Source organism: Camelus dromedarius, chromosome 31 (genome assembly GCF_036321535.1).
Source record: "Camelus dromedarius isolate mCamDro1 chromosome 31, mCamDro1.pat, whole genome shotgun sequence".
Lineage (NCBI taxonomy): Eukaryota > Metazoa > Chordata > Mammalia > Artiodactyla > Camelidae > Camelus > Camelus dromedarius.
The window spans coordinates 22,674,657-22,692,422 of record NC_087466.1 but is presented as its reverse complement, the minus strand read 5'-3'; the positions used below and the strand labels follow the sequence as shown (position 1 = coordinate 22,692,422).

Sequence of the window (17,766 nt, the reverse complement as noted above, 5' to 3'; positions counted from 1 at the left end):
ATCGACGAGGGTCCTCGCAAGCCCATCCCTAACAGGTGTCAGTGCCTCCGTGACCAGCTCCGAGCGTCCGCCCAGACGTGTTGTTGCTGCCCCAAGGCTGGGCCAGGCAGGTCCCCACGTCCAGGAGAAGCGCAGCGTGCAGGCCGGCACCACACCTCCTAGGAACCCGGCCGGCACGTGATGAGTGGGGACTGAGCAAAGACCGCTGCGGGCTGGGGCCCGGGGTCTCGTCATACAGAGGTTGTGGGTTATATGGGGACTTTGACCTTCACGGGGTGGGGGGAGTCAGTCCCTCGGAGAGGAAGGAGGTGGAATGAGAGTCCTGCTTCCTGGGGCTCCGTGTTCTCCTCTGAGAAGCGGGCTCATGTGGTCTCCCAGGACCCCGGCAGTTCACAAACTGCAGGCTCTGAGAGGAACTGACGGGAGGGTGTAGCTCGGAGGTTGAGCGCACGCTTGGCACGCACGAGGTCCTGGGTTCACAACAAACAAAAACAAAGAGTAACTGAATTAGGCACGGGGTGTTGGGGAGAGGGGTGCAGAGTAAGGATTATTGCTCAGTGTCCAGGAAAAGTCCCCTGAGACACCCAGTGTCGAGGAGGGACTCATGCCCAGAGGACCGAGCGACACAGAGCAAGGGGATGACGGTGGCGATGACAGATCCCAGGTCCCTCCCTGCCGAGTCCCTCCCTGCGCCTTCCACAGGCTGTGCACGGGGCTCTGGGGGGCAGGGCAGAGCTTCCAGCCTGGAGGAGGGACGAAGGGACCGAATAACTGAGTAAAAACAGAAGAACAAGTGTGTCAGGGACCACAAAGGAGCGGCCGTGCCTCCTCCCCCAGGCTCTCAGGGCTGTCACGGTCTCTGCAGGGACGTCCCGAGGGACGCAGCTGTTGGGCTGAGCAAAAGGCACGTCTGAGTGAGTGCGTGTGCGTGTGCGTGTGCGTGTTGTGCACGCATGTATCACATGGATGCGGCCGTGGGAACATCACAGGGGTCATCACAGCATCCAGACTTGTACAGAGGCCAGCACCGAGCCTGGAAAATCGACAGGAAGTGAAAGAAAGCCAGGGTGACCGAGTGCAGAGTGAGGGGTCTCACAGCCTCCACCCCCCCGCCCACGTTATCATACGAATCTCCTTCTAGGACACCTTGCTCCTCTGACCAGCAGCTGACTGCTTACGTTGGAATCGTCTTGCTTGAATTCAGACCAGTTGGGGTGGCTAACACATGGGCTCAGGAGCTGAACTTCCTGGGTTCAAATCCCACCTTCACTATTTCCTAGCTGTGTGACCTTGGGCAAGTTACAAAACCTCTCTGTGCCAGGCACAAAGTAGAGCGAATATGATCACACGTTGGGATGCTGTAAGAATTTATAGGTCCATATTTATTAAGTGCTTAGGACAGTTCCTGGCACGTGGTGTGGCTTGCCAAACACGGTATCAACAACTCGCCCCTCTGCCCCCCTCCGACGACGCCCCTTCCCCATCGTGCTCCCGCTGCGGGAGTCTGGGTGAGGGCAGAGCACTCCCCCTCGGCCGCCGTGCTGAACCCCAGGCTCGCTGAGCCTGGGTGAGGGCGGGGCTCTTTGCGCACGTGGAGGCATGTGACAGAAAGGCGTGCTTGATCTTCCAGGAGGCAGACATCCTGAACACAGCCATCCTCACCGGGAAGACGGTGGCCGTGCCCGTGAAGGTGGTCTCTGTGGAGGAGGACGGCACAGTGACAGAGCTGCTGGAGTCCGTGGAGTGCCGGTCGTCGGATGAAGATGTAATTAAGGCAAGTTGACACCCCCCTGTCCCCACGGGAATCTGCTGGCGTGTCAGCATCCGTGTTCATCGACCGGCTGGGACCTCGGGGCCCCCCGGCTCCCCCCACCCCCCTCTGGTTGCCGGCCAGCGACATTCCGCGCACAGGAGTGGAGCATGCTGGGAAACGGCTCTGGGAGGAGTCCTGGGCTGGGGGGCTCTCACCTTCCGTGCTTCCAAGTGCTTTTGGCCTCTTCCCCGCCCTGGAGGGGGCTGTGGAGGGATGGCCGACCGCCACCCTGATAGAGGGTACTGTCCCTCCACCGCCAGGCGGGGGACGGGCGTCAGACGCTAGACTGGCCAGGATGCGGCCAAGGCTGTGAGATGGTGCCACAGCACAAAGCATTTGTGGGAGATGGAGGGGCGGACAGAGCATGTAATTAGGCCCAGCTTTGCTTCGGGACACCGGCGCAGGGGGAGGAGGAGACTCCGTTCTGCATCCCCTGGCCAAATTCCTCCGCTGGGGAGGGCGTGACCAGCTCTAGCTGTTTAACTGCTGAGGACTCCTCCCTTCCCTCCGGCTTCTTCTTTCTCGTTTTAAATTGAATGCAAACATCAGCCAGAACCGAGGAGCTCTGGGGTATGCGCTGGGCGGGGACTCTGAGCTTCCTCTGCCAGGCAGCCTGGCACACTTCCAGTCCCCGGGGGACAGGGGCTGCCACACGGCAGAGCTGCGGTGACAGAGGCACCCTGGCACCTCCTCCGAGCCGGCCCCCCCAGCAGACGCCCCAGGTTGGCCAGAGGTGGGTGGGACTCCCCCCGCCAACGTGGTCCCGGGACGAGCCAGAGCCCAGTCTGCCTGCCTGTCGTGCGCAGGGGCCCCCGGACCCCTCTGCCCCCATGTGAAGCCCAGGGAGCGGTTCCACCCTTGAGAAGGGCATGGACAAAATGCAGATTGAATCTCCGCTGAGCGCTGGGTCCTGGGTCCCTGTTTCAGATGTTAGGACCACGCGTTAGAGGCACACCCCTGTCCTTAGTTGCTCGGGGAGAAGGCAGAGATGTGAGAAGCAACAGAGCCGTGTGACACGCGACAGAGCGCCCCACCGCCCGCTTACTCCAGAAGCTCGTTCACATCAGCACGCGGCACATCCATCCCCCCAGCGGCCCAGACCATCCCCCCAGCGGCCCAGACCATCCCCCCAGCGGCCCAGACCGCTATCTCGGCACCTCCTTGATTTGTCTCTGCCCACATCCAGTCCTGCAGCAGATTCCACTGGCAGTGCCTTCTGGACACGCCCGGGGGCCCAGCCTGCTCCAAGGCGGCCCCCACCCCCCAGCCCAAGCCGCCCTCCCCTGCCCGCTGGCTTCCCGGTGGCCGCCTTTCCCCGCAGCTCTCCTCTCCCTCAGGTTCCAGTGCGGCCGGTGGGGTGATCAGAACATCAGCCTGAAGATGTCATTCCTCGGCTCAAAACCACCCGCTGGCTCCCCTCCCATCCCGAGGGAAAAGCCGAAGTGTTTCCCAGGAAGCCCGGCCCCGCCCGCCCACCTGCCCCAGGTCTCCCCTCGCCCTTGTCGGGTCCCCTCTCGCTCTCTCTGTTCCAGCCACCCCGGACTCTCGCCTTTCCGGGAACAGTTCGGACACCCTCCCCTCCCCTCCCCCCTCCTCCAGCCCGCCTCCTCTCGTGGACTCTGGCTCACAGTGGCAGCCGGGCCCCCTCCCTGCTCGCTCTCCGCGCCTGGGCCTCGCCTGGGCCTCAGCTGTAAGAGAGCCTCCGGGCACCGCCACGCTGCCTGCCCCCGACCCCCGCTGACTCTCCACCCTTCACATGTGTGCACCCATGTTATCTATTTATAGGATATGCGAGACATTTATACACTAGACACATTGATAGGATTTTCAAATGCATTATATATTGGCCATTTTAATTTTGTTTATTGTCTGTCTCACCGGGACCGAAGCTCGGTGACAGCAGGGCGGCCTCGGTCCCCTTCATTCACTGCTGTTCCCCCGTCGCTTACAACAAGGCGAGGCGTGTGGAGGGTACGCAGCAGATGTTTGTTGAGTGAATGAACGAACAGTAGTGCAGGAACGAACAGGGAACCCTGAAGAGGAAGTGTTTAACTGAATGGCGAGCGGGTTCTCGGGGGAAATACTGAAATCAAGACCCGAAGTTCAGCTAGATTAGAAAGACGTGAAAGGCCATCGCGGGCAGAGGGCACAGCACGAGGGAGGGTGGTCGGAGGGGTTCCCCCGGCCGTGGGGCCGCCTTCGCTTGGCCACGCTGTGAGTCCAGCTAGAACCGAAGCAGAGGGTCGCTGCACACGCTCCTGGCAGAGCCCCACCTCTCCTGCCTCGGGAGTCACTCGGCTGCTCTGCCCCGGGGATCTGTGCAAACCCGGAGAGCCTTCTCAGCCCTGCGGGGGGGGGGGGGTGAGCCTCCCAGGGGCAGCCCAGGCTCCATCCTCCTGAAAGCGTGTCTTCCACATGCCCCCCCACCCCCGCCGGCTGAGGCCCCCTGCAGGGCTGAGCCCCAGGTGCCCCAGGGGCAGCCAGATCAACAGCCACACCTTCTACTGTTGTTTCCTCCCTTCCCTTCCTCGTCTTCCTTGCTTTCCTTCCACCTGCCGCCAACAATCAGCCTCCGGCCCACACCTAACCCTTGTCTCAGGCTCTGCTTTTGAGCAGACTTAAGATGGCGGGACGGCAGTGCGAGAGAGCACGGGGTGCCTGGGAAACCGCTGGGGCTGATCACGGCTTAACTCTGGGAGGGCTGCTGCTCGTGGTAATGATAAAACCCCCTCCTTCTGTGAAGCGGTTACCACGTGCCAGGCACAGCGGCAGTCTTGCCAGATCCTCATTTGAAAAATGAGGAAACTGGGGCTCAGTTCAGTAGGCAAACATCACAGGCTGATATGCAAGGAGGCATCGTTGGAGAGGAGAGTCTAACTCAGGTGCTGGAGAGCCTTGAAAGCCGGGTTCTGGGGTTGACCTTAGTCTGGCGGTTGGTGGATAGTTGTTGCGCGGGTTTCAGCAGAGGGGTGGTTCACTTGATTGCATCATCATTTCATTGAACAAGCATTTATTGACCATGGTCAGGAAGTTCAACCATGATCATTGACCAGCTCGCTCTGGCCCATCCGACCTGCTCCTACTTTTTAAGATTCAGTCAAAGGTGTGCTTCCTCCATGAAGTCCTCTGTGATGATTCTGCCCCGAGTAGCTACTTCTTATCCCTGAAATCATATGCAGTTTGATCCAGATGATCATTTATTGAGGACCCTTGGCATCATGGCCCCAGGAAAGCACTAAGGAAAGTAAGAAGGTGAGCGTGCCAACGAGGAAGGCCTCAAACCACACATCCCACTGGGAGCTCTATTACTTAACCCTGCATTAGCTTCATGTTTGCGGCGTTGTGCATGTCATTTCATTTGGTTAATCATTGCGCATGAGGGCGATTCCTGCTTTTGTGGTTTATTCCCGGTTGTGCAACTTTCAGGAAGCTCTGCTGACTCCCGTGCTGGACACTTAACGCTTTCTCTCTCCAGCTTTCATTTGCCCTTTTTCTGGTAACAATAACCTGGTTTTCTCTAGAAAATTCCTCCATGTCTTCGCACTAAATTCAGGCAAATTTTTTTCCTTTTTTTTTTTTCCCAAAAATCTTTTTTCAATTTGTAAAATTTATTTTTTTAATTTTCTCTTCCAGTTTTGAAATACAGTTGACGGACAGCCCTGTAGACGTTCAAGGCGAACAGCCTAATTATTGGACTGACGTCACACAATGACTGTCACTGTAAGGTCTGTGGGCTTCCGTCACCTCGAATACGCACACCATTAAAGAAATGGAAAAAAATGTTTTCCTTGTGATGCAAATTCTGAGGATTTAGTCTCTCAACAACTTTCAAATAAAATACACAGCAGTGTTATTACATTTATTATCCATATTTATATTTTACTTGTATCTATTATATATTCATTGTATTTATCATGTTGGACATGGCCTCCCTAGTACTAATTTATCTTATAACCAGGAGTTTGTGCTGTTTGTCTGCCTTCATCCAATTTGACCTCTCACCCGCCACCCCAGCGCCCCCCAGGAACCACAGATCTGATCTCTTTTTTCTATGAATTTGTTTGGTTGGTTGATTGGCTGGTTGGCTGTGAAGTACAGTTCACCTGCAACGCTATGTTCATTCCTGTTACACAGCACAGGGATTTGGTATTTCTACACCTCTCAAAATCATCACGCTAAGTCACCATACAAAAACGGCACCCCGCTGTTTCCACACGGTGTATTTCATACGCGAGGCTCACTGACTTAAACCCATGCAATTTAAATGGTGTTGTGCCCACCCTGGCTTCCAGGGGCCATGGGACCAGCGTGGCCAGCCCAGGCACGGCACAGCGTCCGTCCGGGCACTGGCCTTGGCTCAGCGGGAGACACAGTCTCCAATCCCAGCCTTGGGGGTGCGGTCTGGAGACTTGGGCTGGCAGTCCTGCAGGAGCAGTACTTTCTCCCCTCCTGTTCTGACTCCCTGCCCTTGGGAGGATGTGCTGGAGTTACGCGGTACCATCTCGAGAAAGGAGCCTGCCAGGGAGTTATAAGCAACGGAGAAAGCCAGAGCCAGTGTGCAGACGACTCGAGCCCTGACCGCGCCGCTCCAGGCCCCGACCCCCCGCACCACCCCCTAACCGTGAGCCAGCAGAGTCCTTTGCTGCGAAGCGATTTGTCTTCGTCCCGTCATTCCCGGTTCCTATTTGTGCCCTAAACGACTTGAGTCGTCTTGGGAGTCATGAAATCACCCTCAGAAACACAGAGTCTCAAGGAGAGCGCTGGAGAACCTCCCCGTGTTCGGCTGCACAACTTAAAACTCAGATCCCGCAGCCCGCGCCGCTGTCGCCGCGCGGTGCTGTGACTCCCAGACGCTGAGAGAGAATCACGGGGTGCAGACGCTGCTGAGAAAGCAGGCCAGGGGGCTGGGAGAAGGCTCTCTGCCACCCGTTCAGGCCCCCGGGAGACCGCCGAGCAGCCGGTCTGCCCTGGAAGCCCGTCTCGGCCGCCCCCCATCTTTCCCTTTTGATTTGCTTTCTCTTCCTTTCCCAGCCAGGGACCCAGGAAGCTCGGTCCATGGACAAGCTCCTCTCAGGAAGTTCACTGGGAGACTCATCCTCACCGAGTCGTAAATCACCCGAAGGCATGTTACCTCCTGCCTCCCAAGGGCGGTGGGGTTTTAAGAAGGCGACAGGTCCCTAGTGGACACATGTCAGATGTTGGTGGGCATATGCACTGGGACCCTTAGGGGCTGGGGATAGCAGGAAATCCCCTGACTTAAGTTTATTAAAAAAAAAAAAAAAAGTGGGGCTGAAGCAATTGAAAACTTCAATCGGGGCGAGCTGATGGGGATTTTATTCAGGACCTCAAAAGATACCAGGGCCCTCTCTGTCCCTCCCCCCTCCTCCCTCTCTCCATCTCTCTCCCTCCCTCCCTCCCTCTCTCGCCATCTCTCTCTCCCCATCTCTCCCTCCCCTCTCACCTTTCTTCCGCACGACTTTCATTCTCACGGAGGCTGCCCTCGTGGGAGCAAGATGGAGACCTTAGAACTGGCTCAAATGCAGCTGAAAAGAGTAAATGCCTCTAGGCGAGTCCTACGGAGATCCTGGGATCTGCTCTGATGGGACCGATTTCGGTCACCTCCTCATCCTGGAAGCCCAGACACCCTAACACACTGGTTGCCCAAGGCCTACATCACCCCAACGCACGTGAACTAAAACAGAGGGAGGGTGGTGGGGAGGGGGGCCGGGGCGCCCCCAGGGGAGGTCTTTGTGCTTTTAGCACGCAGTCAGGTGGGGGGGCTCCCAGCAGTGGAAACAGCATCCCCCAACCCCCAGCCACTTAGGGCTGGCGGGGCTGTGGGAGTTTGGGACCCCGTGGGCAGCTGCTCTACTGCAAAGCCAGCTGCGCGTCACCCACGGCGAGGACGATGGATTTGGGCTCGAGCATCCATCGCCGAAGGCTTGCTGAGCTGTGTTGAAAGTGCTCGTGTGGCTTCTAAACACTCAAGCATCTCCCCCAAACCACAGAAACGTCCTCCGGTGACCGTGAAGGGAGGGCAGCCCTGCTCCTCGCAGCCGGACTCGGCGGGCCCGCTTCATCCTCTTGCAAGATTCCGACGGCGTCAGGGCCCACGCCGCTTCTCCAACAGAGACACGCGCTGGTTAGAGACTGGGCTTGACAGAGCCTGGCACGTTCCCCCAAGGCCAATCGGGGCAACGGGAGCAGACCCCCATCAGGGGAGGGGTGCGATCTCAGTAGGGAGAGACCGCATTAGTCCCTTCTTTGTTTGTTTGTTTGTTTTTCTTTTCTCAGTCTGCTGATCCTGTACTGCGGGCAGCATTTTTGCCCCCTCCCCACGAGGTTAGCCAAGTGGCTTCCTACACACCTGGCCAAGGAATCAGGCAGTTGCAAGGGGGTCGCCTTCTCTCTCATGCTCACCGCCTCCGCTGGGGCTTTCCCTGCGCCACATGCAGGGGAACAGTTCCCAGGAAGCAGTTCAGCCGCGAGACACCGCCTCCCCCTACGTGTGAGCACACGGCGCCTTTCAGATGCTCATACGGGAGACGCGCGTTTTATTCGGTGAACAGGTATCTCTTGAGCTCTTTTGTTCAGCGGGGATGTTGGATGAGAGTGACCTCTCCAGAGACCCCTTCTTCCATCCGTCTTATGGTTCTGTTTAAAAATAAATCTCTCATATTGGAGTAGAATCTGCAGCTACAGAGTGGGGTGAAGCTCCCCGCTGGATGCAGGGCCTGGACCCAGCTTTGTCTCCCTGCCATCAGTGGAGGCCCCGCTGGATGCAGATGGAGCAGCAGAGGCAGAAGCAGAGCCTGTGGGCTGTGACAGCATCAGTTCTGCACGCACACCTGGAGCTTTTTCTTCTTATCACAGCATCCTGTTTGGACGCCAAATAATGGCGTTCCTTCCCTGAAATGGACTTCCTAGTGGCAGACTTCTTTATTGCTTGATTGAGAATAAATATTTTCACTTACAGGAAACTACTTCTCTTCCTCAAATGTAGACCCAGCTTTCAGATTCCAATTCTCTTCCTCGCTACCCACCCATCAGTTTCTGACACATGATGTATCACTTCAGAATTGCTATAGTTCTTCGTTCCAGATGCAGGTTAGATGTAAAGAAAAGGATTATGCCCATAATAACAATCATTGCATAGTGGAGTTTCCCTGAACCTTCATATGAAAAAGCAAGGTCATTCCAAGGATGGTGAATGGGACGTCTTACAGGACCAAAGGAAGTTTGGACAAGCAGGAGTGCCAGCTGATGATGGATATTGAACTGGTGGTTAATATTCAGAACGGTATTAAACTATAAAGAACTGTATTCTGACCGGGTTAGTCCCGGTCAGAAGAGAGTGAAGATGTGAGAAGAGGGCCTACAGAGATAAGATCTTGGACGGAAAGGCAAGGTCGGGAGGAAGGAGAGCCAGCCCCGTTGCTACTCCTCCGTATTCTGTTTCCTTCATGAAGGAAGAGCTGTGACAGTTAATTAGGCCTCTTTGGCGGCTGCACTGGTAACAAGAAGCCACGGGCCGTGTGCCCGTTGCACAGACACCGGGCAGGCAATTAGACTGTGCAGGCGGATTGTACCCTGCTACTTCCGAGACGCGAAGGATCGAAACGACAAAAGTCAGACTTCAGAAGTCAAACAATACACTCGTGGCCCCCCAAAGCCCCAATTTAAACGATTTCCAAGAGTAATTTTCACTCCAGGTCAATGAACCTTCCTGTAGACCTTCACTCTCAGGGACCGTGCTGGGAACATGGTTATCTTCGGTCATTTATGTGTGGGCGTGACTGATAGATTTGGAGAAATTCTGGACTAGGGACAAGTCTAACTCGTGTCTGTATTCCTGGACTTAACTGAGGTCCTGGCACAGAGTAGTCACTTAATACATCATTGTTTGTTGAATGAATCAATGGTAAAATAAACCCGGGGCTGTATTAAACATTGATAAGCATCCAGTGAGGTATAAAATATAAGCTTCTGCATTCCCTTCCGATGGTATTTTCCTTTAAATTGACTTTTTGTTAACACACGTACTTTGTGTAAATTTGGATTTTGGATGTATTATTCTCAGGGTGCCAGGAAGCATCACCTCGACACACCTGGAGCCAGGTGCACATTATGAGCCAAAGGCCTTCTGGTGGGCACCACCTGGTGGCAGAAGCCCAAATTGCAGGCATAGTACCTTCCAGGATTCTAATGCCCGTAAGGGGAAGCCTTTTGAATTCTCTTCCATTTCTGTGATGGAAATTATTTCTTTGACTTATGATATATAAACACATTGCTTCTTTTCCCTCTATATAGTTTTTTTTTAACTTTATTTTATTGAGTTATAGTCAGTTTACAATGTTGTGTCAATTTCCAATGTAGCGCACAAATATATTGTTATATGAAGAAGGAAACTGCGTTGACAACAGGTGCATTAAGGCACGAGTCATGGGCCATAAGCCCTTTTAAATCCCCTAACCCGATGTGCACGGTGAGGATGCGTGTCATTGGCGCAAAGCCGTGGCACTGTTCTTTTGAAGCCCAGCATAAGGATGGCAGTGTTTCGCGTGATGATTTAGGAGTCAGACCTCCATTGGTGGTAAAGTGAGGCCTGCAGCAAGCAGCCAGCTCCAGCATCCCATCTAAAATGTACCCGAGCGCACAGCACACCTGCTGTGATTCGAACCCCAGTGTTCGTCAGAAACTCGCATTAATGAAGACAGCAGTGGATAATTAGTGCCAACCCAGCCGCACAGCCCTGTCTGCCGCTTCTGCGGAGGTACATTAACAGGGGGAGAAAGGATGGCAAAAACGTACGTGTAGAATCCAAAATCTGAGATTATACTTAGCCCAAAGGGTTGTTTTTGCCCCCTTCGCTATTTGTCTTTCAGGGCCCGGCACCGAGGGATTCGGACTTAGCAGAGATTGACACAGAGTCTTGGCTTTAATTTTAGGGTGAGTTACAGAAGCTTCTGCTGGCCTTCCCCCAAGGGAAAGGTCTTTGAGCCAAGAAGAGAGAGAGAGAGAGAAAGTTCTGGGAGGCATGATAAGTGTTTGAGACCCAGACAGACACCCAGCTTAGGGCCCTTCCACGTAAAGCCAGTGACAGCTTTCTGACTCTGGAGGCAGTGGCCACAGGCAAGGAAGAGAGGCAGCGTGGCTTCAGATCCCAGATGCAGACCCTCTCTGGACCCTCGAATCTCCGAGCGGCATTTCTCACGACTCATTAACTGGACGGAGGGTCCAGAGATCCATCCCAGCTAAGACCTCCCCAGGGGCCTAGACACAGGTCAGGCTGTAGGGACAGTGACGTCCAGCCCGGGTCGTGCTCAGGTGCTGGAGGACCAGAGGGGAGCACTTCAGCCACCACTGGACACGGAAATACTTTTTTTTTTTTTTTTACGGAATCAGATGAAGACTTTCGAGACCCAAAGGCCTGAAGACATGATGGAGGCTCCCATATAATATTCAAAATTAAACAACGCTGAAATCTTTGTAACCAGTCCAACGAAGAGCTTAATCATAAACCTAAATCATTCAGCAAATACTGGCTGCGTTTTCGTTGCATAAAAGGCAGAGTCCAGGGCCTGGGGATTCAGCAGAGGGCACAACGAAGTCCCCGTCCTCGCAATGCAAGGAGCGAACGGGGACCCTGCTTCCACACACGCACACGCTCCCTGTGTCCTGTGTGTCTGCTTCACAAACGCACTTCCTGTATGTGCTTTTCCCAACAGGGGAGGAAAGTAGGAGATACCTTCTCATACCCTGTGCGACCTGTAATGGACAGACAAATGCACATTCTACGTATACATGCTTTTATACGTGTAGCTTCACGTATGTAGTTCCCTCCGTGGAGGTGAAAAATGCGATCTACATTTTATCCTACTTATAATGCAATGTCCTATTTGCATATTACCTGTTCACATAGTAATATACACATTGCATATAAACAATTAAGTGTATTATCTCTATATAAACTTCCTATAGGACATAAGTATTTATCTATAAATATATATAAGTAGAATAGAATGAATAGCATACAATAGAATAATACAGTAAGTAGAATAAAATATATAAATATATGTAAATAGACCAGTAAATATATTTATAGATAAATACAGACATTTATCATCTGTGCGTCCTTTACAGTGGAGGAAAACAAGACATCCTTCTCCTTTTCTGTGTATCCTTCACATGTATTTTTTTCATATATAGTATGTGTATCCTGTTACTATGTAACAGTTTCACATACGTGAGTATCCTGTTTATATATGTGTGTTCTGTGGCCTGCATACGTGTAGTATACATGGCCTACATCCTACAGAACAGCTCCAGGGTATAAATGCCTCATTTCCATATATATATTCTATATATCCCATATGTGTGTAGTCAATATGACCTACCTCCCCTACAATAACTCCACATATAAGTACCCTAGTTGTATGTATTGTTTGTATGTGTCCCATATGTCCTGTATCCCATGTAACAGTTTCCCATGTGTATCCCACGTGCCTCCTCTGTGTCTGTGCAGCAGGGTGCACGCGTGTACGCACACGTGTGTGTGTACATATAAAATCAGCACGCCTCCTGAAAGGGTGACGCTGGGTCCAGATCTAGAGGCTGAGCGAGCAGGTGCTGTGGTCGCAGAGGGGGACTACTGCAGCGAGGACAGGCCTGGGGAGGCAGCGCCTGGGGAGCTGGGGAGCAGTGGACGGAGGCGGGGCCAGGAGCCGGGAGCGAGCGGCGGTGAGCGGGGCAGACCCCGGAGAGCCTGTCGGGAGGGAGGGAGACCCGGACCGTGCCTTCGCTGTGAACGGGGCCTGGACAAGAGCAGGGGCGCGATCCGTCTCAGGATGGCCGGAGCTCTTTGGCTGCTTGGCCAACAGACGGCTAATGACCGGGCTGGCTTGAACCCCCCCGAAATCTGTGTGAGCTTCCCACTGCTGTCGTGAAGAAACACACCAACGCACTGACTTAAAAGAGCACGTGTCAGTTGCCTTACAGCTGCGTGGGTGCGGCCGGCACGGCTGAACTCATAGCATCGGCAGGGCTGCTGCACTTGGGATGTTTCTGGGGGAAAACCTCTTTCCTTGACTTTTCCATCTTCTAAAGATGTTGGTCCAAGGATACCAACTTCCAGTTATAAGATGAGGCAGTTCTGCGGAGCTGACGGACAGCCTGGCGATTGTGGCTAACGACAGTGTATTGTCTCCTTGACAGCCACTAACTGGACAGGTCTTAAATGTCCTCACTACGAAAGGAAAGCGTGGTCATCACGTGCGGTGATGGAGGTGCTAACACCTTCTTATGGTCATCATCGCACAACGTATAGCGTGTCAGATCATCACGGTGCACACCTTAAACTTACACAGTGTTACGTGTCACGTGTATCTCAATAAAGCAAAGTGATAAAAAACAGAAGAAAGAAAAACTAGCCCAAAGCAGGCTTAAGATGGAAACCAGAGGTTATTCCAGTTTGCTCTCTCAGTGAAAGCAAAACGTGTAAAAACAAAAAGAGCTAAGCACCCCTGGAATAATGAAATAATAAAACAGAACACAATTAAACAGGAAAGTCAATAGTACTTATAGATGTGAAAGACAAAGTCGATTTTCATAGCTCATCCGATCCATCCATCATTGGTTTCCACATTGATTTCAAATAACCGCAAACAAAACAAAATGCTGCTACGATGTGACCCAGGACTGACGCTGTTGATTGCAGAGCGCATCCTGGTTTCAGAGACGTCACAACTGGGAAGGAGGAGAGAGCAGTCCTAGGACTGAGGACATTCAGTCGTCCTTCCCGGGGCAGAGTCCTCGGCTCATAAAGTCTGCGTTAGCGGAATGCTTTTAAAAACGTCGGTTTGGTTTTTGTTTTGTTTTCCAGTAAAAAGGTGCCTCTAAATGGGCAAGGGAGGAGGCGTATTGGCTAAAACCTCGAAGATGATCCCATTTAAAAATTAAAATCTGCCTTTAAAAAAGTCAATAAATAAAAGCCGCCCACAACCCTGGTCCGCCCCCCCTCCCCCCGCAGGGCCTGCGGAGTCGCGTTTCTGACTCGTCTGTCATTCCAGGTCTCATCTCTCTCTGATTCTTTTTCTTTAACAGTGTTTTCTGGGGCAGGTAATTAGATTTATTTATTTTATTATTACTATTATTATTACCAGAGGCACTGGGGATTGAACCCAGGACCTCATGCGTGCCAGGCGTGCACTCTACCAGTGAGCCATACCTCCCCCACCCCCATTCTCTTTCTCTGCCTCCGTCTTCCACTTCGAAGGGCCCTCTGGCAGCGCAGAGCCACCTGAGTAACCCAGGATGAGCTCCGGGTCTCACGCTCAGCTCATCCCAGAGCTGATTCCACCTGCAACCTCCATTGCCCTTTGCCGTGTAACCCAGCACAGGCAGAGCTTCCAGGGACCAGGACGTTGACCTCCTTGGAGGGTCACGTACACCCTTGGCTCCTGGCTTGGAGGTGATGCAACAGGAGAGAGAAAAAACAGACGTGGCCTCCCGTGGGTCTCCCTGGCCCCGCACAGTCTTCCTCCAGATTGAACAGCACACGATTTTAGCCATCACTGGGGATGGCTGGGCTGGTCTCCGGGCCAGCACAATCCTCCACATCTAGCAGCACTTTGCAAGAACCCCCGTGGTGGCCGCCTTCCACATTCCTCCGTGTGTCCCTCTTGCCTCGCAGCCCACTGGTCTCCAGCAAGCCTGCCTCACCCCACCACATCATCGCATCTCTCGGCCCTAATTCCGAAGCCTGAGCAGAAACCCTCTTCCTTACTCCTCGGCAGTAGGAAACTTGAGAGTTTTTACAGCAAACCATCCTTCAATTTTTACGTTCATTATCTGCAAGCAGGACTGGGCACTTTGGTTGGTCCAAGGGCTCCCCAACTTTCAGATTACGGGTCACCAGGCTCTGACTTTGTGAGTCTGGACACCTCCAGATGCTATCAGCGGCCCTTTGGGGGCTTCCTTCTGACAGCTTGACGGAGAGTAACCTCCCAGCCGCCTCCTCCCCTCCCTCATGTGGGACCGAGGACCAGAGAGCACTCCTCTCGGGAACCCTGCCCTCCCCCTGCAGGGCAGCCTCTTATCCTGCCATCTTGACCCCTTGGTTGACCAGCCATGGGTGGCTTGAGTGTGTCTGGGGACAGTGGTTCCCTCCACCAAAATACTACACTTAACTGAAGAAGCGGGTTTGTGGAGGAGGGGAGAAGAAAGGAAGCTCAGACAGCACAGACACGCCGTGTCTGAGATATCAGGCGCTGAGGGAGTCACGTGGTGGGGACTGCCATTGAGTAGATTCCTCACGCTAGGCCATTTTTGAGAACAAAAGGAGGCACGCTTCATGCAGGCGGGTATAAAGCTGACCTGTCCTGGGCCAACCAGGAGGTGCGGTCACCCTAACTGTGGGCCAGGAGGGTCTGCTTCCCTGGGTGGGAGGGGTCTGGCCTTTAGGGGGAAAGTGCTGAGTTCAGAGAAACTGAACAGTGAGCGCTCGTGGGTCGGAACTGGGACGTGGTGTCTCACTCAGTGGCAACCGACAATTTAATGCCATTTTCAAAAGAAAAGTCACCCCCAAAGTAAGACTTAGAAAGAACACAACGGTGGTTTTGGAAGATGTCCGGGGCTCACGCAGTGAACCACACAGTTTTAAGGAACATTCTTGCCCTGGATATTTTTATGCAGCGTTTTCTAAGGTAGAATACAGTGTTTTTTTCTAGGTGGTGAGAACATTTCCTATAGCAGTAGGTTTATATTTACTTTAATGTTTACTAGAAGAGCATATGGCTGGGACGTCCAACTGCGATTTCTTGTGTAGTCTTCCTTGGGATCAGACTAAATTTAAAACGTTGTTAGTATAAAGAAGACACCCATCAGTAGACGGTGACACAAGTGGCGTGTGGGTAGAGGAAATAGCGAAGGTCGTACCCAGGTGACCCGACCTGGCTGCTCTGATGTATGACTTCATTCAAGTGGAGGAATGGCTTCCTTTCTCAGCAAGCCCCGGGCACCCTCTTCGTGGAAGCTCGAGGTCGCTCAGTTTTGTGCTTGCTGGAAGCACGACGCTGACGAAGAGAAGGCAGGGAAGTCCCAGCACCCCCAGAAGGCGGGGCGTCACCGGCCATCACTTCTAGCTGCCGAGGTGCGGTGCTTCCAGGCGGTGCCACTCGGCACAGCTGAGTGGGTGAGTCTTTTAAAAAGTAAAGGTTCTGGTTGAATGATTGTGCTCATTTTTAAATCGCTTTGAGGTCGTGCTGTTCCAGACTCCAGTCCCGCTCTGCCTGCCTCCTCCGTCACCACCGCCGCATCCCCGACACCCTCACCTAAGCCCTCCAGCCTCCTTCTTCGTCCAAGACCCTGAAGCTCCTTCCTTGGTCTTCTCCCTTCTCCCCTCCTCCCTCTGTTACCTGCTAGGGCCAGGCTTCCTCCGCTGCAAGGGGCCTGGCACGATCAGAGTTCGCCTGTGTTTTGCGTGACAGCCCAACCTTGTCGTTCGTTGTCACCCTCCATGTGGTGATCCCGGGCCCAAGCTCCTTCCATCTTGTGGCTCCTCCACCCCCTGGGGCTCCTCTGGCGCCACCTGCTGGAACCGCTGCGGGCGTGCAGAGCCATGAGCGGCGGTTAGTGGCAGGACTTGAAAACGACACAGCTCTGCTCGCCGCCCAGCAGCTGGAGCATCGTCACAGGTCCTCCCTGACCGCGGGGGGGGGGGGGGGGCGAGCTGTGCGCCCACCAGGAAGCGGAGCAAAGACGCACCCGTGGGGCGGAGGGGACTCAGATCGCAAGACTGAGGGCCCGCAGCAGTTAATTATTTACATTAACTGTTCCACGTGAGAAACGTGATTTACTTCATCTTTTCACAATCTGCAAAAATATTGCACCGAAAATGTCTTAAATACTTAGTTTTAATTTAGTGTGTTCTGAACCTGCATAAGGTACGCATTATGCAAAATCAATCCTGAAAAAAAGCAAAACTGCCATCTTTGCAATGTATTTGCAGTGGCTGTTACGGTTTAGCAAAGGACGATGAGTGTGCTAGCCCTCAGGGGTCACTGTGGTCCTGGGACCGTGCTGAGCACGTACACCTGTGAGCTCACTTCACCATCATAAGGTAGGTCCCAGGTCACCAGTGAAGAATCTGGGGCACGTGCCCAAGCTTGGATGCAGACCGTCTGGCTGCAGCATTCACCAGGGTGCCCCTCACAGATGAACACAACTGTTGATGAACCAGGAGCCGAAAGAAGGAGGAGACAGGAAGTGGGGCCCCGTGAAAGGGCAGACTGCCCGGAGGGATGGAGTGGGCGGTCACGCGGAGGGGAGGTGCAGAGGGGCAGCCTGGCGCCCTTTGCTCCACGGAGGGTTCCAAAAAGATGAACAAATCAAGCCCCACCCCCCCACTTGGACCGACTCCGCATGGGACTCCCAGGGGCTCCTGAAGGAAGGGTCTGGCATTTTGCAGACTTCAAGCCTCTCTGAGCTCTGCTGTCAGTAGGAGTCAAGGAACTCAACACCAGATCTTGACTTTTTAATGCAACCCTTGACAGGTCTGAGGATTTCTTGTGGCAACTAAAGTTAGAGGTTCCTGTGGTGTTGTCGGAGTAAAATCACTTCATTAAAGCAAGACACATCTCCAGGACCTCCAGACTGCTTCAGAAGCTCTGCATGCAGTACATTCCAGAGCAAAGTTGCCTGAATTCAGTGATACGGGGATGGATAGATAGATAGATAGATGATAGATAGATAGATAGATAGATAGATAGATAGATAGATAGATAGATAAATGGATAGAGAGATGGATGGATGGATGGGTGGAGAAGTAGATGATAGACAGATAGATACGTAGATACGTAGATAGACAGATGGATAGAAGATAGATAAAATAGACAGATGACGATGATGGGTGGATGGATGGATGGATGGATGGATATAAACATTAGGCATTCCTA

At 53.4% G+C, this 17,766-nt stretch overlaps 1 protein-coding gene across 1 annotated transcript in view; it reads left to right on the top strand.

The window, feature by feature from the left end:
• The window catches only part of TMEM132D (transmembrane protein 132D), a 527,232-nt gene that overhangs the window by 465,465 nt on the left and 44,001 nt on the right, over positions 1 to 17,766 (top strand). The window contains exon 5 of the mRNA XM_064481313.1: positions 1,631 to 1,774. Coding sequence (XP_064337383.1) covers positions 1,631 to 1,774 — 144 coding nt within the window. The remainder of the gene's footprint in view (positions 1 to 1,630; positions 1,775 to 17,766) is intronic.